The sequence below is a fragment of the Gobius niger genome (genome assembly GCF_951799975.1).
Source record: "Gobius niger genome assembly, chromosome: 3".
In the NCBI taxonomy this organism is placed as follows: Eukaryota; Metazoa; Chordata; class Actinopteri; order Gobiiformes; family Gobiidae; genus Gobius; species Gobius niger.
The window spans coordinates 28854508-28879194 of NC_136854.1; the positions used below are offsets into that span (position 1 = coordinate 28854508).

The window sequence follows — 24687 nt, forward strand, 5'->3', positions numbered from 1 at the left end:
TTTTGGTTTAAGACACAGGATAGAACAGCTTTTGACGAATACACAACTGTCGATTTGCCTGAAAAAGTTCTGTTTGAACGAGGAAATGATCAGGCGTTACACAATGACCATAGACATTGAATTCGATGAGACAAATGATCTCTTTGTAATGGCAACTGTGGGGTATATTAGTCATAAAGTGAGCGTCCAATGTTGAGGTGTGTACAACCCAAGAAAAGGTAACAACGACTAAACAACTGACTCAGACCATCTCCACAACTAACAGTGAAAAGTTCCCAGTCCGCAGTCGTCAGTACAAACTGTCCCGGAAAGGAACAGGGGTGGCATTATTGACATCATAGCATTGTAAAGACCCTATATAGTTTAAACTGAGATGGAGGGCAGGACGACTTAAAGCAGTACAAAGTAACTCATGCCCCTGGAGGCCATAAGTAAATACTACGCTGACAGAAAAGACAAAGGGAGAGAGGGACATTTTGCATCCAATTACACGATGGTGATCGCTGTTTAAGTGGTGCTAGCCCGCAGCTAGCTTTGCCCATTAGCCTGTTAGCTTCTTCTTCGTGATTCCATTAGTGTGTAATGGTGCTCCAACCCGGTGCAGGAAAGTTGTGGAAAGTGTGGTTTTCTGGCCAGAGGCACCAGGGGAGACCAAAGACCCCCTAATCATCCCATCATCACTTGTATTGCCCCCAGAGAGACTACGAAAAGGACTTATTAAGGTAAACAAGTTACTTAGTACTGCTTTAAAGTGCATATGACAGGTTTTAATGCTTTTGAAAATATGACTTATTCAGTTGCAAGTTCATCGGTTGCATAATTATAATTTTTATTTCAGGGAAGCAGCAATTTTAACGAAATGTTGGGCAGAAAAAGTTATTAGTTATTTTCCTGCTGACAGGAAATGACATAGAAGAAGGTAACATTCCATAGAAGTTTGAGTCATTCATTTTCCATTGATTTCACATGGTCGGCACGGCAACAGTTTAAAATTGTTCACCGTCATTTCCTTTCAGTGTCCAATAAGGAAGTGAAACTACAAAAAATCACACCAATGGTCAAAATATTTTTTAGCAAAATCTTAAATAAGTTTTAGCAAAAATGTTGTCTAATGTGTCATATGCACTTTAACTGTGGAAATGTAGATGTTTTGACATAGTTATTTGTTCCTTGTCTTCTCTGCAAGCATGGCGACGTTTCATTATTTTCTCACAATAAAATAAATGGTCGCGTTATTCAATCCTACAGGCAAAACTGTCAGCATGATCATGAGATTAATTTGGCAAGTTTATGGACCCAATCACCACAAATAAACCTAACATCTGTTGATTTTCTGATTCACCTCCTGTCTTCCGTCTGACATTATAGAAGCATCAAATTCAAGAGAGTGAAGCCAACCTATCGATGCTGGCTCTCGCAGAAAGAATGATCAGAAAACATGTTGCATCACTTTACATAGCATATATGGCTGCAGTCCATTGGCCATAATGTTAATGATTGTGTGCTGGAGCTTTGCAGAACACACTCTAATCATCCACAGACTGAAAGACACAAGAATACCATATATCTCAATACACAATGAGGTGACCATTAAAACAAGCACCTTTGAAAGTACAATGGCTGCTATAGGGAAGAACATGAAAAATGAAGGAATGAAGCCAACTTTTAATGTGCTTCTTGTTGATGCTCTACTTTTGTAAACAGTTAAGCGGCAAACTCCCATGTATTTGTGCATTTCCTGGACGCCTCACAGTTGGCAGGAACATTACTAATCCTTTCGAATTGTTCATAAACGTAGCACTTCCGCACCCAAAATATATTGATATGTCGAACAGAAGAGGAAGCAAAATGTGGAGCAGGAGTAAGAGCGACTATCCTGAGCCACATCCTTACGAACTTGCATCAGCTGAGACCAGTGATCCAGGGAATACTCAGGGCTTCTTTTCCGTTCTTTGGGGAGTTACAGTGTCGAGTCGTGGTCAAGAAGAGGCGTCGAAGCTGCAGAGAAGAGAAAGGGCATAGACGTGATTTAAAAGCAAATGTTAGCGGGTCATTAATAAAGACAGCGTAATTGTGAAGATACATTGAGCAGTTAAAAGTGTTAAAAGGGTCACACGCCCTCTCAATTGTCCTCTCAATGTGCCACAGCCACAAATGGAATTAATGGAGGAGGTGAAATGGTTGGACCGGTTTAGTTATCCTGTGTGAACTATTTCTACTCGAAATCATGAGAAAAAACTTGCTTTAGGGCTGCGTAATATATTTTCACATTTTTGTTAGGAGACACATTAAAGCAGAACTAAGTAACTCATGCCCCTAGTGGCCATAAGCGCCACTGCAGGTGTCGTAGCATGTTGCATTTTTTTACTCATTAATTGTCCGTGAGAGTTAATTCTACACTGACAGAAAGGACAAAGGGAGAGAGGGATATTGTACATCCAATTACATAATGGAGATAATCTTTTTCTCTCAAACTTTGCTGTAAATACTATTTAAGTGGCACTAGCCCCGCAGTTAGCTTTGCCCGTTAGCCTGTTAGCCTCTTCTTTGTGATTCTATTAGTGTGTACTGGTGGCTCCAACCTGGTGAAGAAAGACCCCCCAATCATCACATTTACACTTGTATTACCCCCAGTGGGACTACGGAAAGGACTTATTAAGGTAAATAAGTTACTTAGTACTGCTTTAATCATATTACAAGAGGCCAAGAAACATTGCAAAGCCAATGAAATCTGAAATGTACACATTTTTGTTATGCAGCCTATAAAAGAAACTGTTAGGTGCCGCGGGCGACAGCCGTGGACTGCGCAGGGCCCCTTCTCCAGATCCTGAGCCCACCTAGTTCAGGGCTTGAACTCTTCATGCTGCGAGGCGAGTGTGCTAGCCTTCCCTTCACATTTTATCTCTTACATTTTAATCTGTAGCAGTTTATTTTTCTGTGCGCATGTATCATTCAGATTTACATTTTAATATCAAAGTAATAAGGTGTTGGCAGTGTAGATTTGCTATTTTAACGGCTTGACTGTGCTGCCTCTTCTCCTGACCCATTAATACAGTAATAATAAAGCTGACATATTTTGAGCGGGTACACGTGTATTACCATCAAGTCTGTGGTGAAACGCGCCTCGCACTGCCTGGTGTGACAGTGCCGGCCACAGGACTGTTTCCCAGGGGGGAGCTGTGTCTTGTCTTGCACTCATTAAATATTAACGTAGCCACCCCGGGCCTCCCGCTGGGGCCTGATTGAAGATGTGTGGAGGTGCTCACAGGACGGGGACAGCGGGGGTCACCTTTAACTGCGTGTCCCGCACGGTAAGCTCCTCTGAATACTCTACAGACCACACCACGCATGCAAACATATTACTCATCGGCAATGGCACATATTAAGGCTGCGTGAATGATTTCTGAAGAAAATCATGATTTGAAGGACTGCTGTTATTTCTGTGATAATAAAAAAAAAAAAAGTCAGGCCCAGGAGTGACACAGGGAGGCATGTTATTCTTGTAGTAAGTAAATTATACTTCGGCATCTGGGGTGGCAGATTTCAAGAGTGGCTTATGCTACCCCTGGAATACTTTGGACACGCCCCTGTATAAAACCCAGTAGTTTAGATCTATGCAAACGTATTGTCAAATGCATGTTGTTCTTTTACATTTCAGTCTTCTTGAATGTTAAGGTTTCTAGATGTGTTTAAAATATGCGTGTTGAAATAAATATTGGTTTTAGAACATAATTTTCATTGCAATTGCTATACAGAGAAATCAAAATAGGATTTGTATGCATTTGTCCTACCCTAACGCAGGATCTCTGCATGTCTAAACATTAAAATGGCATAGGTTTTCTTACCTGTCCCAAAGCTTGACGTTTCTACAGTTGTTGGTGCAGCAGCCGGCCGATATCAAAGCTGAAAGAAAGAGAGGAGAAGATGAGAGAAAGGCATTTGAAATGGTGGATCGGCTCAGGCTCATTACTCTAATGATACACTGCTGACATCTGTCCGCTTACAAAAGCAAGACAAGTTAAATGGACTCATAAATAAAACATGATGATTGGGGGGAAAAAATATTGTTTAGACCAACAGGGAATAAGAGAGGAGGGCTGAGGCGGAGATTTTATGATGAGAATAAACAGTCATTATACAGTGTGATGACATGTTGATAGTGTATAAAGGGCTTCAGATGTCTGCAATCAAAACATCCCATTGAAATGTGGCAATTGTCTTCATGCTATGTATCTTTTTTTATATATGGATATATATCAGGAATATCCCCGATGGAACACAGACATAAAATGCAATGTCGTTCGTTGAAATGCACCAATGAGTCCCCCAATTCGCAATGTATGTGTACATGTATGTGTATGTTTGCACATGGGTATTTATACAGTTTTCAGCAGTGCTAGCATAATTGCACAAGGGTTTTCTAATCATCAATTACCCTCTAACACAATTAGCTAACATAATGCACCATTAGAATGCTGGAGCGATGGTTGTAGAAAAGAGAGTCTGCACACCTATATAGGTATTCCATTAAAAATCACCCGTTTCCAGCCAGAATAGGCATTCATTACATTAACAATGGCTAGACTGTGTTAGCCTCATTAAAAAAGCAGTGCATTTTAAGTGACCCCAAACTTTTGAATGGTAGTGTATAATATATTGAAAAAAAACCCCACTGCTGACACAATGGAAGCAACCACGTTAGCATTGATGCATAGACGGTGGGAAATCATAAGCTTTTCTTCTTCCCATCCCTTTTCAAGCTCTTTGTATATATTTGATACAAAGAGCTTCCCGTACTTACCTACTTATGACGCTTATCTGGCAACTGTATTCATGAATGTAAGTTATTCTTTGCAGAAGCTCAAAGTAAAACGATTCAATAATTACATTTTTATCCTATTTGTCTATTACTCAAGAGTATATTGCACTTATTTTTGTCTATTGTCTGATCTCATCTGGGTACATCTCATCTAGCATTATACAATAACAGTTATGCTACTCTACTTATATGATACACATGTACTAAAAATACTTTCGGACTGCCATTTCTTCGCTAAGGGCAATTCAGATTCTGCAGCTCAACCTAATCCAACCACAATAAAAGGACACAAGGGGCATGACTTCCACCGCAAAGATTATGGTCAGACCAAATGATAAGATGCCAACTTGAGATGCAGGAGGGTTAACCACTCTGCCACCTTGTATCTCAGCAAATACAACATCAAGCCAATTTGGTGTAAGCGTGTCACAGTATTTCCACTCACAATGCAGCGCTTACAGAGATAAAAAGAGTAAATATTTATATGTCTTGTCTGGTGCCTCTGAACCCGTCATCTCCTCTGTGAATCTCTCTGACATTAAGAGCACTGAATATCCCTGAGGGCAATGTGCTGACTTTATCTTCATGACTGAGACCAGAGGCCAAGCTTTGTTTTATCTTCAACACTCAGGAAAACGCTGCTGTCAAAACAAAAAAGTGTTATTCTGAAGTGTAGCAAGCAGTTGGTCTTCTGTTTTAACAGCTAAACAAACCAGAGCAGCCTTCGCCTAAAGTAGTGTAACCCGAAATTCACATACTACCTTTATTTGCCCTCCAAAACGGTTCTTTCATCCCTTCTCTCTAAATCTCCTCCATTGTCTCTCTGGTCTTACTCTCCCCACGGGCCGGTAATCATGTTTTCAGCACATTTCGCTCCTCCTATTAAAGATTCATGGAGCTATTGTGACCGCAGACTTGGGCTAAAGATTTCACTCGCCACTTTTGCTTGAGTCCCGAGCTGTTCTTTCCTTTTGTTTATCTTGGTTTGGGGGAAAGGCGAGATGCAGTCCACATACAGATATGAAAATGTTCCTAGACACTCTCAGGGTGCAGGATTGGTGTGCACGGTTAGGAGCATTTTAACAGCGGGAACCAGTGTTTAATTTGTAAATTAGTATTTTTAGGAACACTTTTGGATTGATGTGATGGATTGGGGTAGCAGGCCAAAACAGTCACAGGAACACTCTCATTAAACACCATTATATCATCTTAAATCATTGCCAGATCCTCCAAAACAGTTCCCAGAGTTGGGGGAATGCGTTCCCTGAAACGGGGGTCAAATTAAGCACTGGCGGGAACCATATGTTTACATACACTTCATAAAAGGACACATTTGCATTTTATTTCTCCCTGTCTGACATGAAACCAGAATTCACTTTATTAATTTTAGGTCAATTAGAATTTAAAAAAAAATATTTCTATTGGTCAAATTCCATTAATGATTTTGTACTTTTTACAAAACCAAAACTTTACATAAGCTAAGATTACTATACCTTTAAACAATTTGGGGGAAAGCCCAGATGACGATGTAAGTCTGGTTCATCCTTCGGTGCAATTTCAAGACATTTGAAGGTGCCAGGTTCATTGGTTCAAACAATGATGGAAATGACCAGTCATCATACAGATCAGAAAGAATGTGGATTCTGTGTCCCAGAGATGAACATGCTGTGGTCTGAAAAGTGAATATCAACCCAAGAACAAATGCAAAAGTCATTATCCACAGTGAAACAAGTACTGTACCGACATGGGCTGAGAGGGTATTCTGCAAGAAGCCCTTACTCCAAAAGAAACATCAAAAAAGCCAGATTGGAGTTTGCAAATAAAAAAAGGTTGAAGACTTTAATTTTTAGAGACATATCCTGTGGTCTCGCGGGGAAAAAAAAAAAAATATTTTGGCCATAATGACCATCGTCACATTTGGAACCTGAGAACCATCCCAACTGTGAAACATGGGGGTGACAGCATCATTCTGTGGGGTTGTTTTCCTGCGGGTGGGACTGGTGCACTTCACAAAATAGATGACATTGTGAAGAAAGAACACTATGTGGAAATATTGCAGCAACATCTCAAGACGGCTTGACTGGCTCTGCCATACTATTCCCTGTCCATTCCACGCAGGGAATTAGTCTGGTCACCGAGCAATTGGAGCAGTTTGAACGGGCGGGCCTAACATGCACATTGTCAGCGAAATAAACCAATTAGCAATTAGCAATTAGCAATTAGCGGACGTGACGATAGCCGTAGTCACGCGGAGAACTTGGAGGCGGACTTGTTTACCCTGCATGGCCAGACCCACCTTCTTTCACGCAGAAAAGAAGTGGGTGTGGTTTATCAGGCTACAAGACATCAGCCAGGAAGTTAAAGCTAGGGAGCAGATGGGCCTTCCAAATGGACAATTCCCAAAGCCTATGGTCAATACTAGTTACAAAGTAGCCTAAAGATAACAAAGTAAATGTTTTGAAGTGATCATCACAAAGTCCTGATCTCAATCCAGTAGAAAATGTATGGGCAAAGCTGAAAAGGCATGTGCACACAGGGGCGGATCTAGAGGGTGGCACGGGGAGGCAGCTGCCACCCCGTAGTAAAGGTCTTGCCACCCCAGCTGCCACTCCATTGATGTCAGCCAGGTTTTGTCCTTGTCTGGAACTGTCTAAATTCTAGTGTAGTCATCAACCTGGCACTTTATAAATGCATTGTTTCAAGGACTAGTTGCAATCCAGATCTTCAAAGCCTGATTCATTTAATACTTTTTTTTGGTCTGTATTAATATGATGTGATTTAAAAATTGCCATGCGATCAAGCAAAGCTTGCACACCTCCCTATAAACATTCGACATTGGAAAATGTGTTGCCACCCAAGAAATGACCCCTGACCGTGCTTGCCACCCAGTGATTTTTTTTCTAGATCCACCCCTGTGTGCACACAAGGTGGCCTCCAAATTTGGCCCAGCTACACCAGTTCTGTTGGGAAGAATGGACCAAAATTCCTGATAACTATTGTGAGAAGCTTGTGGAAGAATAACGAACAACCGCTTTAACAAATATAACATTATATATATATATATATATATATATATATATATATATATATATATATATATATATATATATATATATATATATATATATATATATAATTTCTCTACAGTTCTGGATCAACTGTAGAGAAAGTGTCCTCATTGGAGTCTCCAGAAAGTACGACTGAAGCTCAGAAGCACAATTTCACGCAAATGCCGCAAATCAATGCTGGCCTGAGTGCTTTGGAAATGACACCCATTATGAAGGTTATAAACAGTGGGTGTGGACAGGATTTATCCTGCTTTATGACAACCAAATATTCACGCAGCTCCATAGATCAGATCCAGATGTGCTCAAGATCATTCCTCACAACCAGCACCAGTCTGACTAAGGGCCATGTTGTTGTAAGAACAGTGGCGCCCCTCTGTTCTCCAGCTCAGTGCTGGTTCTGGGTGGGACAAAGCTTACTCAAATAAGCAGCATGTCAGCACTTAGTCAGGTATTATGAAGAACTGATGAAGTTAGGTTTGACAAGACAATAAAATAATAAACTCCACAAGTTATTGATGTTTTGGTAGAAATGGACTAGTTCTATCTATGGCAACACAAACCTGCCTTTAGCGCAACAGCAGCGTTTTACTGACTAAACTAATGTCAAAAGTCTTGACACAATAGATGAAATATGAATCTTACTGTTTATTAGAGCTACACGGTATGAAAATACATTGTGAGAACATACCTTGATAACAGTTTTGAATGTGCTAACAATATTACATTACATTCAATTTAAGGTATTTGTTTTGCCAGTTATGTTTCAAAAAAAGACTATCAGTACCAAAACAAGGCACTTATTAAAGTAAATCATGACCAAAATGGAATTTGTAATATAAATGTGTAAATGTCAGAGTGATTTTGTGATGTATTGTGGTTTCTTGCAATGTGGCTATTATGTCATGCAACATTGTGAAGCCATGTTGTAAATATAGTCTGGAGTTGTGTCACAGCTAACAGATACATTTTCATGTTGAAAATGTCAGGCCCCCACAGTTCAGGGTCTCAGGACTCAAACCTTGACTGCTCAAGCACAAGCAATTAGCCTAAATGGATTTTCAGTCTCAAGGTTAGCAGTCACACACCAGTCACAAGGTTAGAAAGTGCTGTCCTGTGTCCACGCCGCTCTCACCGAGTATACACAAACTCAAACCGAGAAAATCTCTTTAAAACCAAACTGATCGATGTCTAATGATACTTCTTCCCAGAGCAGTTCAAGGACAGTTTATGCTGTGAGAAAATCCTCTTCTAACAATGCGTTAATTTACTTATGGGCGAAGTATTAAGCATAATTGGATTTATTGTGGTGGCGGGTCAAGCCAAGAGTACAGCGATAATGTGATTACTTCAGAAAAATGTCTCGCCCAAGAGCAGCTTTTCACCTCTTTGCAGCAGCGCTCTTGTAAAGGCTCTAAATTCACTCATAAAGAAATTAGTTTGGGAGACACTGACCCCACAATAAATAACCGTTACTTTTCTATGGGGGATTCTCTGCGCCTTTACTGTAGTAAGAGAACAGCGTGCAACGATCTCTCACTCGCTATGAAGGTAATATATCTACACATACAAGGAAAGAATAGAGAATAGGCTTATAGTTGTTCTTAATTAGTAGGACGCTGTTCCTCCTCTAAATATATGACATAACCAGATTTTCATAGCTTTTTTTGTAAATAACACTTCCAGTCCTGACGTTTACTGATATGAAATCACATCTTTTTAGGGAACAGCATCTGGTTTCAAAAACAGCAGAGACTTTTTTGACAAATAGTGTAGTTTTCAAGAACAAGTCAAAACAAATCAACACATTATTGACGTCTGAATCCGGCCTGTAAACACATCAAGCAGCTCTCCATCTACAGCCGCCTCGGACGCCCGCCCTCCTTCTCTCGACTTACAGGATCAATGCAAGGTAATTTCACATGGCCATCGCCTCAGATCTCCTAAAATCGGCCACATCAATAATTCAGGCCTGTCGGGCAGAGGGAAGCCTGTGGAGATGCATTGTCGAAAAATGACCTTCTCATGAGCCTGTGCAGACAGGCTCCAAGAAAGATATCAGTTGCGGTAGCGTGGAGCAAAGCAACAAATTCTCCAGCAATCAGGGGTAGAAGCTAACCAGATTCTTTGTAGAATCAAGTTGGCTTTTCTAAGCCTGCCAGTCAACTGAGACCAGCTTCTTTTTCTCACTTAGACAATTTGAGGTTAGGATCCTACAGAAAAAGTACCATGAGTATATTTCAAGATAATATTGTAATAAGACATAGGGCTGCACTGTCAAAATCATGAATTGAGTCAAGTCAAGAAATGAAAGTACGCAATTAGGAAATAGTTGCACTTTTGTCCCATGTATCCCTTTTGCACAATCTGGCATATGTACACTGTGAATGTTGTACGTAGATTTTCTCTATTAAATGAATAAATAAATGCATGTGATTAGTTTAGCTGCTCATGTCCCAGTCTTTTCTCAAATGCTAATGCTTAAATATAATCATATACAATACTATTTAGAATCATGTCATCAGATAAGTGTTTGAGAAAAAAAAAGTGTCTGCACAACTGTATAGCTCCCAGTACACCTGTATAGTGTAGTGCTGTGGTTTCTCTTTTTTATGGTGCACCATCACTGCAGTGTTGTTGTTTATTTTATGATAACCTCCTTTGTTTATATGAGTATACTATGTTGGTCACTCAAACACAACTTACACCAATTTAGATCAGCTTAAGACACCTCTTGCTAACATACACCAATGCTTGCTATACAGTATGACGGGTACCCTGAGATTGGTATAGCCACATAAAGTGTAAAAAAATGTCTTTGAGGTTTTCCATATAAACATGGTGCAAAACATTGTATTCATATCTCATAATGTATATATTGTAAATAACCTGTAAATAACCTGTTCATATTTGTATATTTTCCCCCTATGGGTTCATACATCATGTGACTGTTCATGTGACTTAGATAATCAAACACACCCCATAAGAACTGGGGTGAGTATGTCCTAGTCCTTCATGTCTGAGGAATAAAGTAAGTAAGTAATAAATACTAATTTTGGGAGCTATACAGTTGTCCAGACACTTTTTGTGTTCCCCTTTGATGCTGCACACTAATTCAGACTGGATGTGAGTGTTTTTTTGTTTTTCTAACGCCATCATCATATTAGTGTTTCCCTCCATTACTCAAGTTACCTTACTGTCATCTATAATAGTGTTTTTCAACCACTCAACAAATTCATTATTATCCGCAATTAATGTACCGTTTTCGAGTGTCTGGGCTGTCTAATGATCGGCACAGTAACCATGTAATACTCTTCCATATCAGGTAGTTAATTTCTTTGAGATAAGAGAATTAGTGATGCATGGATGCGGCAGGTGGCGGTGACAGTGGCATTTGATGAGAATGACTGAATTTATGCTTCAGATTTTTTTAATTTATTTTTTAGCATTTTCCGCTGGTGGTGTGCCTCGTGATTTTTTCAATGAAAAAAATGTGCCTTGGCTCAAAAAAGGTTGACAAATAATGATCTATACTGCATGTGCAAGTCTTTAGACCAGAATAAATTGCTTTGCCATCTTCAATACACATGGTTTAATACTGAGGTTATATATAGAAACAAACAGCTTTTGGCCATTGGCTTCAGTTCAGTCTGTGGCACTGTCAGTCACTCATGAGCTCAGCTGTCTGAGAGAAGGCACAGAGGAGTTGCCCTTTATCTGTGATCTTTATCAATGGAGTTATGTTCAAATAGACACTGAAGAAGCATGAAGCATTGACCTCAAATGAAGTCCTCACTCTCTTTTTCAATAAAGCGTGAAATGTTGATTCACCCATTTCTGCCGCTTAAGCTTCGTGTGGATTCTTAAAGCTGTGTGATATTACCTATTAGAGAGTTTCACTGAGATCATGAAAAAAATCAAGACCAGCACAAGATATTAAGTCAATAAAGTCTTATCTTATCATTTTTGTAGTAGCAATATTAAAAATGATAGTTGAAGTAGTTGTAATTTTACTTTTCAACTAAAATATCAAGAATCAGTAGCCTATATGTAAGTATGTTGAGTATTTTTAATCCTTAATTATTTGACAAATGAAGAAGAAACAACCAGATTTTAACTATGCAACAAAAGTAAAAACATTGTATTAAATCAACATTGACAGTAGCTGTGATTCCACAGCGTTGCACGGTGGAGAGATCGACTGACTTGAGCGCTGTCACAACATAAATCATTCTATTGTTGCATCCATTGGTTTTTCTGCCCCACTTCACACAGGCCCCCGGTGCTGTCATCTTACAGCGGTGCACTCTGCTCTCAGTCTCTGAGGTGGATTAAATATTTAAGGAGGCATTTGCCAGATAAACTGCTGTTGTCCCATTTTAACTTGTCACCACCATCACTCCTCAGCCCTCATTAATAATGGAGCGGGGGATACGCTTTAGACCCCGAAGTGAAGCTGTACATCGACTTTCTTTCAGACTAACTTTTTTTTAATATAATAAAGCAGATTTTCATATTTGACATTATAACTTGAACTATTTTTGTGGGGGCTGTAAAGGAGAGTTTGCCACTAAGGGCTTTCTTTCTTTCTGACTCTATCTATTACACATCAGCAGTAGAAGACGAAGCAGCCAAAGTAATCAGGATTACTCAAAATTGTAGCTCCTAACCCAGGTACGTTCGGATGAGGAAACAATTACACTGCTGAAAGCTCAAAAGGGTTGTTTTTGAATGATATGTCTCTTTTGAGGCTTCAAGCGAAATTTTAATAAAGAAGTGAACATTTAGATTGAATATTTTTCGTCAATTTAGGAGGTCATTTATTAAGCGTTTGCTCATGTGCAAAGTGGGTAGCACATGCAAAAATGGAGCAGCAGCAGACTCATTTGTGTACTTTTTGCTCACAAAGCATTTTCTTATTTACATATTAGATCACATCATTTCAAATGTTAAATCAGGTGCAGCATGCCCACAAAAACGCATATTTTCAGCTTGTACTCGCTGTTTAGCTGCTCTCTTGATAAATGACCCTCTTAGTGCGCTGGTCAATGCTTGTTTATGGTCAAATCATCATTGCTGTTAACAATTGGTCATGAATTACAGTATGAGTACAGTATAAGAAGCTTTTAAAGAACCAAGAAGACAACAGTACTACTGTATGTACAAGCTCCAGGGTTACACTCAAGTGTGGAATGTATTTACACGGTTCTGCTCTAAAATGTCTGTCACACCTCCTCTCCTATTATAAGGTGATAATAAGCATTATTTCTAGCATTATTTCTTATTAGGCTGTTCTGTAAAACCTAAATTACTATTAGTAATAATACATGCAGGGCCATGATACATATTTTCACAGTCTTTGAGACATGGTACATCATATTAATAAATTCAATAAAATACATCAGTTTCTGCCCATTTTTTACAATGTTTTAAAAATGAAATCCTGAATTGGCATGTGTTACATAAAGTTTTGTATTATAACTAAATGATGTCATAAATACTATCAGGTGTAACTCGGCATCCCATAGCGAGGCAGTTGTTTATTGTCCTGTGTGCAGCGATAACACCATGCAGTCTGCGTGTTCAGGAAAAGCTCTACATGAGATGAACATAATGCACAATGGAGAGACAGGATATACATTTATGCTGGAGGAAATGGATAAATATATCTGTGAGATGTGAAGGAGCAGAGTGATGGTGTTGGCAACTGCAGCTGCTCTGACATGCTATATGGCTGCCTGATATGTTATATCTGCGGATCTGTGAATATGTAAAACAATCAAAGCTGCTGGGCCAGGGATTCAAGCAGGGAGAGCCCAGACACGGCACAATCCATAAAAGAAAATGAGGAAAACTCAGGCTAGAGGTGGAATTCATTTGTTAGTGAGTGTGCACACTCTCTCTATACAACAACATTGCTGAATATGGTTTCCTGCTGTACTGTATATATACTGCTCATTATTCAAGTCTTCAAGTGCTCCATTTTTATTACAGTATTCTTATGTAAGTAGTTGAAAATTATAGGCCACAAACATTTGCTGCAGAACAAGCACCAAAATCATCTCACTATTTTCCTATTTTCATTCAAGAGTTGCCAATCTAAGTACTCTGTTTATAGCATTTATCTAGTTATGGTTGAGGTACACTTAATGTATTCTTTTTTTCAAAATGTCTTTGACCAACCATTTAATGTTGATCAACCCGTCAGGAGCAGATTTTTAATAAATATTTTATTTTGGTTTTGTTATACGTACCTATGGTTGAACGCAAAGCCAGTACACAATTTTAATGAAATATAAATGTTTTATTTGCTAATAGCCTTATCTCCGTGATATTATTGCTTTCTTTGTGACGAGATATGGCTGTTTGTTGCTGTTGATGTGTGATTAAATGAGTAGTCATTGTAGAGTTACAACTCAATCAAGTACCCTTGATTGTGTAAGGTAAAATAAAATAAAATATAACATAAAGAAAAGGGGAAAAGGAATGGCATGGTTGCAGCAAGTGTCGGCCAGAGAAAGTAATGATCAAGCCAGTGTGGAGAGGGGACAGGAGGCGAGTCTACACATGTGCGCAGGACCGTCCTGCTCCACCCTAAAGGGCAAGCGGGTCAATGTAGCACACTCCATATTAGAGAGGTAGTCGCGAAGAATGGAAGTCACATTAAGTTACCTTTTTGTATGAAATATGAACTATCATGCACTATATCTGGATATCTGGCTGTGTGAGCTCTGGCCTGCGATTGGAGGACTGGTTTCAAGTTCGGTTCTGGTTGGCTGCTCGTCCCTGGTCCTGATTGGTGTGGCATCTGAACACTTGGCCCCGAATCAACCACCTGTTGCAGCCACACCTGAAAAGGCCACACCTTGGAACCTTCGGGGCTGCTTGTCTTTGTGGCCAGTATGTCATTTTGTCCTTGTGTTCCTTCGTGTGTTAATGACTTTGTGTGTCCAGGGACTCTCATTTTGTTGTTAGTTCAGTTGTGTCTGTTTTTGGGATGTTCACTTTGTAGTGACGCGGAATCAAGAGACACTCGCTTTGTTGAGTCATGACTTTGTTTTGTGTTTGTTAGGCCTAATTTTGTTAGTCTAGTTTACTTTTGTGTACTTCAATTTTGTTTAGTTTGAGTAGCTTTGTTTTGGTTAACCTTTTGTATATAATGTAAATAGCCTTTCTTTGTTTGGTTATTTTTGGTTCTGCTTTGTTAAATTTACATTCCTTTACTTAAAATACAACTTTATTTATCCATTTTCACATCGTTTTTGTTATTTTCCTCTACCCTAGCAGAGCTGGGTTGTAAACAGGCACAATGACTATAATCTGTATCGATGTCATGAGCTACAAATGTACATTATTCACCTAAATTAACAATCCAGAAAGGAAGAATCAAACGCATTCATCAAAGTGAAGAGATTCAATGGAAATTTTGTGACATTTTGAGCTAAACTGAAAATACAGTATATCGTAAAATTAATAAACAGATGTCTAAAAAGGGGCATAAGAGCATAATATGCATTTACATATATTATGCGTAAGTGCTATAAAATTCCTGAGCAAACTCAGCCTTTTTCTCCTGCATTCTCCCTTTTCGTCCTCATCACGTCCAATCTCCACTGACTTCCAGCTTTGACATGCCTGAAGTAAATGCAACATAACTCAGTGTGTTTACTGGTGACTTTGGGACAGACCGAGGCTCCCTGCGGCCCTGCAGTCCTGCTCTTGTGCACAGGCACCGCTGCACTTCCAGTTAATTACATGGCCTTAGCCCGCTCCCTCTCAGCTCAGCGGCTCCAGCCGCTCCACTGACTCTGCCTGTTACTGAACAACTGTGGGTCGTTTGTCACATACCTTTAGGTTTGACCTGCAGCTTTGACCATTTCACCCTCTGTCATAACTCAAGTACATGATTGAGATTCATCATTTTTCTGTCAACAACGGTTTTGTTTCAAATCTGTGTTAGCAGTGTAATCTCATTGCTCATTCATGATTCAAATGGTAGCTTGTCAAGACGCATTGTTGTTTTATAGTCTGCTTCCCTTCAAAATAACAACTATTGTCAAGTGGATACTGAAAATTTTATTTTACAACACAATGCAGTTACATGATGTGTGACTTCATTATGGTTAAGCTCAGAGGTAACTAAGTTCAAAGTTAAAAAAAGATGTAATTTCAAGGACTGGAGGAGAAAATCAATGACAAACATTCTTATCATGTTTAAAACAAGTTATGAGTACAGTGAAAGAGGCAGGTGCTATTTTTCCACGGTAATTTAATATCACAACAAATAGACTCATTATCTCACTAAATAAATACAGCATAACTGTTGAGAGATAACCTTTATTTAAGAATAACGTGACTTATCTGCAGCTGCTGTGACTGCACTGGGTGTAAAATGGAGGCATGCAGCATGGGCAGATAAACAAAGTGCCTAATCAGACAGTTCTGGTTAGTGCTGCTGAGAGCCCACAGGCCCCACTGTTTAGGATAATTAGTCTCAGGTGTAATTACAAATGCCAAGAAAGCATTTAGAAGTAGCATTTTATATTAATGATATCTGCTTACAGAATCATGTGCCTCTTATGGCCTCCACTCAAGACATCTCAAGAGTTTAGCCAATTATTTTTAAATGCATGTTCACATCAGCAAAGTTTTAATGGAACATTTAACATTTAACAACGAGAAATGCAATATTTCAACTAATATTGTATTATATGAATATTTAACTACCAAGCTATAATTTCTAGATTATTTAAAAGCATAAACTATGTCATTGGTAAATATCCAACAGGAAAATTCTCAAATGTTGAACCTGATCCTTTATATTAGTCTGAGATCTTTACTGTATCTCTTTTGATCCAAAGTGACATTTTTTTAAATCCTAAAAATACTTCGCAACTGTGAAGAGCTGTATATTTATTTGTAAGGTATGAAGCTTTACTAAGGTAGAGCTAAATAGGAACAAAATCATGACCAGGATTTAACAATGTCAGGACTTCATCAGACAACCTTTCACTGCACAGCCAAAAAGCCCAAAGAGCCTTTAACTCACTATATTACAACAACAATCTAATTATTAACAATTGTAATATTGCTTATACTAAATATTATATAAAATGCTATCTTGTCATCTCAAACCCAATGGGAATACAGTGGGAGGAAAAGGTATTTGAACACTTTGGAATTTCACACATTTCTGCCTAAATTGGATATAAATTTGGTCTGATCTTCATTAAAATCACAGGAATGATTAAACAGTGTCCGCATAAACTAATACCACCGAAACATTTACATTTTATCATATGTTATTGGTCATAACATGTAAACATTCACAGGACAGGGAGGAAAAAGTAAGTGAACCCTGGACTCTCGCTGAACTGCAGCAGTTTCATAAAGAGGAATGGTCCAAGATTCATCCTGATCGTTGTGAGCGTCTAATCTGCATCTGTGGGCCTGGACAGCTTGCTATCATCAATGGAAAAATGAATTCACAAGTTTATCAAGATATTTTGGAGAAAAACCTGAGACATTCACAACAGCGTGGAAGTGAAACCTTGTATTAAATAATTTTGCAGCTTTCCTGTTGTTGCAGTTTAGACGTGCGCAACGAACAGGATGAATCTTGGACTATACCTCTTGGAAAACTGTTGCAGTTCAGCGAGATTCCTGGGTTCACTTACTTTGTCTTCCCTGTCCTGTTAGGCAGAAATGTGAGAAATTCCAAAGCGTTCACATACATTTTCATCCCCCTTTTAATGCTGTTCTTGACACAGTTATGTCTCGGAAAAAGTCACTTTCAACTTAAAACTTTTAAAGCAGCCCTTGTTGTGTGAGTATATTCCTGTTAAAACCAGTCAATTTCTGACAAGCTGCGGCACCATTCTCCCATTTGACGTCACCATTTGTTGAGAAGAGGCTTTCCGTCCACTTCCCTGATACTTCTGAGTGCGGATGAAGCCAAAAGTAGATGTACTGTGGAATGGAGCAAACAGGCAGTAATCCACTCAAACACTTCCCCCCAGCTCTTTCTGCTCTGCCTGGCACACTGCACATCCTCCGTGGCCTTTGTAATCAGACCTCTCTCCCTATACTGGACAGCTGCAGTTCACACTGGCAGCCAATTAGAAAAAGAAGGAGAGGGGAGTGGGGAGAGATAGTCGGATTTGTGCGACTGTTGAGAGGCCAACATTATCTAGGGGCCAGAGTTTTAGAGATGATTTCCTGTTGCACTGGTAGGCACAGACACTTGGTTTTAATAAGCCATGAGGCCGGAATAAATCAATGCGAAATCATATAAATCTATTTGAGACATAAATTAGAGAATGATCTTCTGTAATGTAATTGAGGATTCAATTAAAGAATCACATCAGGCATCCCATCCCATAATGAATAGTACTAAACTCAGAGGCTTGACTGGTCGAGCCAACTGTCATTCCCCACATGAATCACCTGTCGCTTTTCCCTGTTACTTTTTGCATCATTTGAAGAGTTATTATTCATATCACTCATTTAAACCAATCTGTACTTTCTACAGTGAACAACTTTTACTTTAATTGGAGTAATATTTGACCAGCATCTGTACTTTTACTCCAGTAATGAAAGCAAGTACTATGGTCACCAGTAAATAAACAAAACATGACTTGCAAAATAACATTTCTATGTGTCATAGTTGTATCGCAAGGGCAGAGATGCTCTTATAGCTCTCTTCTCTGATTATCACTGCAGCTTAAGCTAATATGCAGAAACAGCGATTACTAAAGCAGAAAACATGATTAAGTCTTTTCTCCTTTTGAAATAGACCCACTGTGGCACGCTGATCATATTGGCTTATAGTGAACAGTTCGGTCTTCAGTGTGGGTCAGGAGGCCGCTGTGGATTACTATAGTCCACAAAATGAGACGCAATCGCTGCAGAAAAGACAGATGTTTGATCTGGGTCACCGCTGAATTGGCAGGTTACAATGTTAGAGTTACATATAGTTTACAGTCCGGTTTCATAACAAAATATGGGTCAGGGCATTTCTCTTTCTTTATAGATTAGATGTATTTAGATTAGATATGTATTTATTAATGTACTTCTAAGGTTGCAATCAGAAAATCTGTTATTATCTTTTGGTGAAAGGATGTTCGCTGCATACAACAAAATCTATAAATATAAGTGGCAAAACAACATTTAAAAAGTGTTCTGAAATGTCAGTGATGTTTACTTTGTATATTTCAGTCTTCTCAAATGTTACTGCCCCCTGGGATGTTTCAAATGTGCACTGTGAACAGAATGCAGATTCCAAAACGTAAATCTAATCACAATTGCAATGCTCTGTTCGTAAAAAAAAAAAAAAATCTGATTCATTATAAAGTATATATTGAATATATTACATATTTTTTCTTTTTGTTTTTAATTGATCAGCCCCATTATGCACTTTGCAATCTGATGCACTAAATCCCTCTTCAGAAAAGCCGTCTAATAGTCAGTTTGAGGTTCAAAAGTGAATATGGGCTGTTGAGATAAGCTTTGGAAAGAGTTGGTAGAAGATTGTATAAAAGAGTCAGAGGTGACGCTGTTGTTTGTATTTGTTTTGGATTTTGCTTGAGTCTAAACCTACTGATCTTTTGGTATAAACACAACTCTTTCATTTGTTCAACTAAAAAGCTACGTGACTCTAAATAAGACGTGGCAGTGCATCAACCAAACACACACAAACACTGAAATAATACTCAGCAAAAGGCTTAGAGGATAATCCAAGCGAGTGGAGTGTACTACATCGTCATAGGAATTAAATTCTCTCTCCATCCAAAAAAGGACATGGCCATCAGGAGGGTCAGAGGATGACACATGGCTGCTCTCTTCACTTCCACTGCTCTCGAATACAAACATCACAACATCATGCTCTATGGAGAAACAGACCATGTGTGAGTGTCCTTCAAATGTTTGCACCCCCTTTGATGGTGACAAGTATTCTCACATCTTTTTAAAAACAACTACCAGTAACTTCTTTGGTATCACTTAAACTTGTTAGATATGATCAAAGTAATTTGTTTTCACTCCTGATATGCACCACAGTCCAAAATTTGCTACTGTTCCTTTCTAGGCCCTATTTTGATTCAATGTTACATCTAGTCCCGTTGCAAAGGCGGTACCATTTAATGAGTAGGTAATCTGTTTTATTGGCTTGCACTTGTTGCTTTTTCCAAGCTTGACAAGCTTCTCAGAGCGCTACACTACAGTCTAACTGCCCTGGGGCAGACTGACAGGTGCAAGGCGGTCAATCTGTGCCTTTGGCCCCTCAGACCACTTCCAATCACAACACTCCACATTCACACAGGCATGGTGGGTAACAGCATCAGCCTGAGCTAGAACAACCGGCTGAACGGCCACTAATCTTGGCATGTGCCTAAAAAATGAATCAATAATAGATTAATTTCACATCTTGAATATTGTAATACAAAGCAAGACCAAACCGTCAATCAAAACTCCACCTTTTTACATCTGAAGGCCACTGAATGTACCATGCATTGCACTCACTTACAACACTGCTTCAGGATTTCCAGAGCAATTATCCAGTAAGGCCTGACTGCAGACTTTCTACTGAATAGGTTTCAGGTTGCATCAAGATTCAAATCTCTTATTGAGCTACAAGAGTGCTCTGCGGTCATGGGCAAAAGAGAAAAGCAGATTCGAATCAAAAGTTGTCTGTGCATGTTTTTAATAGCCCACTGCCAGGAAGACGACAACAAAATAGTTATCTGTCAGGTCAATACAATTTGCACAATACAAAAGCAAATGCAAACAATCTGTATATAACAAGTACTTCTCTATTTAGCATGTAAAAATGTGTGACCGGATACACCAAAGAAGACAAATGAGTTAGATGTCTTTATTCTCTATTGTGTAATACAGTGGGCAGCGTATTAGTAGCCTAAGCGAGTTTGCTGAAGAATCATTGACCTTGCAATGTTTGGCACTACTTCAATAAAATTCCCACATAGCATGCATTACACATGCATAAATCGCATCTTCCTTTCATATAATTGAAATGGCACATATCAGTTTGCTTTGTTGGTTATAGCCACCATGTCTGCTGTAACTTTAGACTGGTTGGAGAGAAGCTAATATTTCACCTTGAAGAGATTGTCCTTCATCTTCCGCCAGCATTATGCCACTCAGCACTTTTCCCCCGGACCTGAGAAATCATTATCAGCCACTGTGGGGTATTTAAAGAGCAGCCAAGTCACTACTTTGATATTCCTCCTCCACTCCTACATGCCTAAGCCCCACTGACTTCACAGAGATGGTCATGATGCAGCAAAGAAACCAGAACTACACTTTGCGGATGTGCGTTAGCTGATACTGGGATTAACACAACAGCTTATTTCAGAAAACAGGGGCATGGACATAAGCTAGGGATGTCCCACTCCCAACAAAGTCATGAGTCAGGTTTGAGGAAAGGAGATCCGCTCACAGTAAAGACACATGTTGTTTAAGGCGTATTGTATGGTATTTGCTGAATAAGGTCTTACAAAGTATTGCTATGATTAAAACATGTATGAATATCTTTCCCTGTGCTGTTATCAAGTTCTGTTACTTGTTACCAAATCTAAGTCAAATTATATTTAGGTGGTGTAGTGGTGTAGAATTGTACACAAACCTACCATTCATGCCGTTGTATATGCTCCGATGGTGTGGTGACAGCTCGTCCGTGTTGGCTCTCCGCTGCCCTTCTCTGCCAGGGCTCCCGAACTTCACATGGTCCGGGCTCATACTGTACTGGTGCCGGTGTAACTCAGGGCTCCCTCCGTGGCCCACACATCCCTTCTCGTGATGCTCATGAGAGGACCCTAGATGGCGATGTTCTGGACTTCCACATCCCGTGCTGCTGACGCTACCCCTGTGGTGCCTTTGGAATAGCTCCCCACTCCCTCCTTGTCCCAAGTAGTGCTGTCTTTGCCCCAGGACCAGATCTGAACTGTGGTGTTTGGGATGCTGCTCCGAACTCTGCCCACCAACATTCCTTCCGTATTTCTCTGGGCTAAGTCCTCTCATGACACGGCTATGGTCAGGCACAGAGATAGACCCACAGCGCGGACGGCACAGTTGGGGCAAGGTATAGGGATACTCCAGGCTGGTGCTGCGGTGGCGTCCGGCAGGGTGCTCTGGACTGGACATGTCTCTATCCAAACCGGTTAAACCACCTATCGCACTGATGCTGCTACACCTGGGCTTGTGAACAATCTCTGGGCTGGCCTTGTCCACATTGCTACCCAGATTGGCCACGCCCACAGTCAAATGTGTTTGCTTGTGGTGCGGATGGTCTGAACTTTCAGCACTTCCTGCACTGGACGTACTACTACCATCTCCCACATCCCTCATGAGTAGCCCTTGTCCTGGCACCAACAACAAGCTATTCTGACTGTCTATGGAGTTACGGCATCCACCCACACCACCTCCACTTCCTATTCCGGCTCCTCCGCCAGACGGCACGCCCTTCTCCTCATCTAGCATCACACACAGCTCCTTTAGCTCCATGTTCTCCCGAATGACCTCCTCCTGGCGCTGCTCCAGCTCTTTCAGTTTCTGGAGGTACAGTGTGACTTCTTTGCGCATGATGCTGGCACTGTAACGGCCCAACCGCTGCCACTCCCGGGACACACGTTTGCCTTTCTGCCGGTCATCGTCAAGGAAACAGCACAGGTCCCGCAGCTCGCGGTTGTCCTCCTGCAGCTTCTGGTTTATGTCCTGAAGAAAAAAGGATAACGGTCAGTGGGAGCCAAAGAAAAAAACACATACACTGTGCTATTGCTTCACCTACTCTCAGTAGTTCAGTCAAACTGTACGGCATCATTGGTATCGCAGCTGACCCATCTCACCTTGGACACGGACTATTCAACCAACTGATTCATATTAGTAACAGTAATAGCACGGTATTATCTTGATAATACTAATATCATTAACATCAAGAAAGAGTATGCTAGTGGTAGGCCTAGTACTTGGCTTAACAGTCCTAGTAGTCTCCAGTGCACCAGTGAGAGCCTTACCATCCTTGCCTTGCTTTGTTATGCTGTTCTTTACACTGCAGCTTTTCACTGTGTAATTATCAGCTTGCTTAAGTGGACAGGCTGGTGGGCCTATTTAAAACTTAAAAAAATGTGACATCTATTGTATAAGTGCCAGTGCCACATTGTTTTTAACAGAAACTGCCTTGCTTATAATATGCAGTACTCTAGGAATGTGAGCTCTGGCAACTAAAGTCTAAGAATAGACGCAATGAAAAATCTGGACAGCAGATTTTTAGAGGTGGAGAGGATAGCACTCCTGACCAGAAAACCTGGTTCTTTCAACTAGATAACTGACAGATTCAGAGCATGTTTGAAAAAGAGTTAAAGTTGCATAGGCAGTAAGTTATCTTTGCATGCATCACTCTGGTCAAGCCTTGCCGTCCGCTCTCACAGTGAACCTAAACACAGTGCGTGCCCAGGTGCGCTTTAAATCTACGATCTCGTGTCATCCTTTCCAAGAGCGCCCCCTCACCTTCAGTCCCCTGATCTCGTTCAAGTGCAGCTGCAAGCTGCGGTTGACCTCTCGGATAAGATTGCCGTGGTCTAGAATCACGCTCATCTTGTCGGCCTCGGATCGTCTGAGCCGTCGCACCAGCTCCTCTTTGCCCCACTTCAGCAGCTCATCGTCGGTGATACCAGAGATGTCCTCCGCGGGACTTTCGCTCTTCGCTATCGACAGCTGGACCTGGGGCTGTGGCTGGGGCGGTGGAGTTGCCTTCTCCATGGGCACGGCTCCGACTCCAACAAAGCGAATATACTCCTCTGCGCACGGGCAACCACAGCTCGCATCCGCTCACGAGTCGGATTTAGTGTAGATCCGGCTACCGTCTGGAACCTATTCGCATAGTTTGGCCTTTTAGTTGCTCTCTTACTCCAGAGCAACAGCTGATGATGCCGGCTGAGTGTGACAATAAAAGAGGAAGCTCCTGCTGTCTATCGCTGCAACATATTCATATGCTTAGCAGGCTAGATTTAAAATAAGAGCTGCTGGGTTAAGCTTGTTCCAGTGGACAAGACAAAATCCAATGTAGGGTGTAGCCGATTTAAGTAGAGCTTCGGAGGAGAGCGCTGCACACCTGCCCACAGATGCGCCGTGTTCAGTGTGAGAGAGGAGACTGAGCGTGGTGGTGGGCTCCCTCTCTTTCCCTACATCCCGGGCTCTCTGTTTCACAAGACAGAAAGGATCCAGGCCCCATCTAGCGGCCATGATCTGCACTAACAATTACAAATAATTCTATGGCACGTCCACGAAGTTTTTTTTTTTTTTTCCTTTTTTTTTTTTTACGGAGGTGGACGCCTTCTTTGCGTCCTTGGGCAAGACACTTCACCCACCTCATTCACCACCATGTGTGAATGAGAGTTTCAATGGTGGAAAGGCGTTTTGAGTGCCTAATGTGGAAGTGAGGCCATACATTAGCCTTGTATATGAATTACTTTCTGTGTTTATACAAACTGTGCCGTACATAAATGGGCATTGCCTGGCCTTTCTTTTCCAAGAGTAAGAAAAAGTAAGGGTTATGATTTTACGTGTCCAGTTGGATGTCCTGAAAATAAAATAGGCTTTAAAGTTTAAATAGTAGAGAATAAAATCAATTTGCCGTGGTGCAGCTATCTTTTATTGCCAAGTCAACTCTGTATATAACCATTAGATTTGTAATAATCACAGTTTTTCTGCATTTGGCCTCGATTTCCCAGAGACCTCATTCTGGCGTGACGGCAGCGCACGCAATACGCGTTGACGTAGTGGAAAAAC

General features: G+C 40.4%; 1 protein-coding gene across 1 annotated transcript; it reads right to left on the bottom strand.

Moving 5' to 3' along the window:
• Positions 1–1111: 1111 nt before the first annotated feature.
• Positions 1112–24055, bottom strand: ccdc85al (coiled-coil domain containing 85A, like). The gene is made up of 4 exons (XM_079554226.1): positions 23407–24055; positions 21531–22614; positions 3846–3903; positions 1112–1998 (listed from the first exon to the last, which is right to left on the bottom strand). The coding sequence occupies exons 1-4, from the start codon at positions 23656–23658 to the stop codon at positions 1980–1982; spliced, it is 1413 nt and encodes a 470-aa protein (XP_079410352.1). The 5' UTR covers positions 23659–24055; the 3' UTR covers positions 1112–1979.
• Positions 24056–24687: the final 632 nt, after the last annotated feature.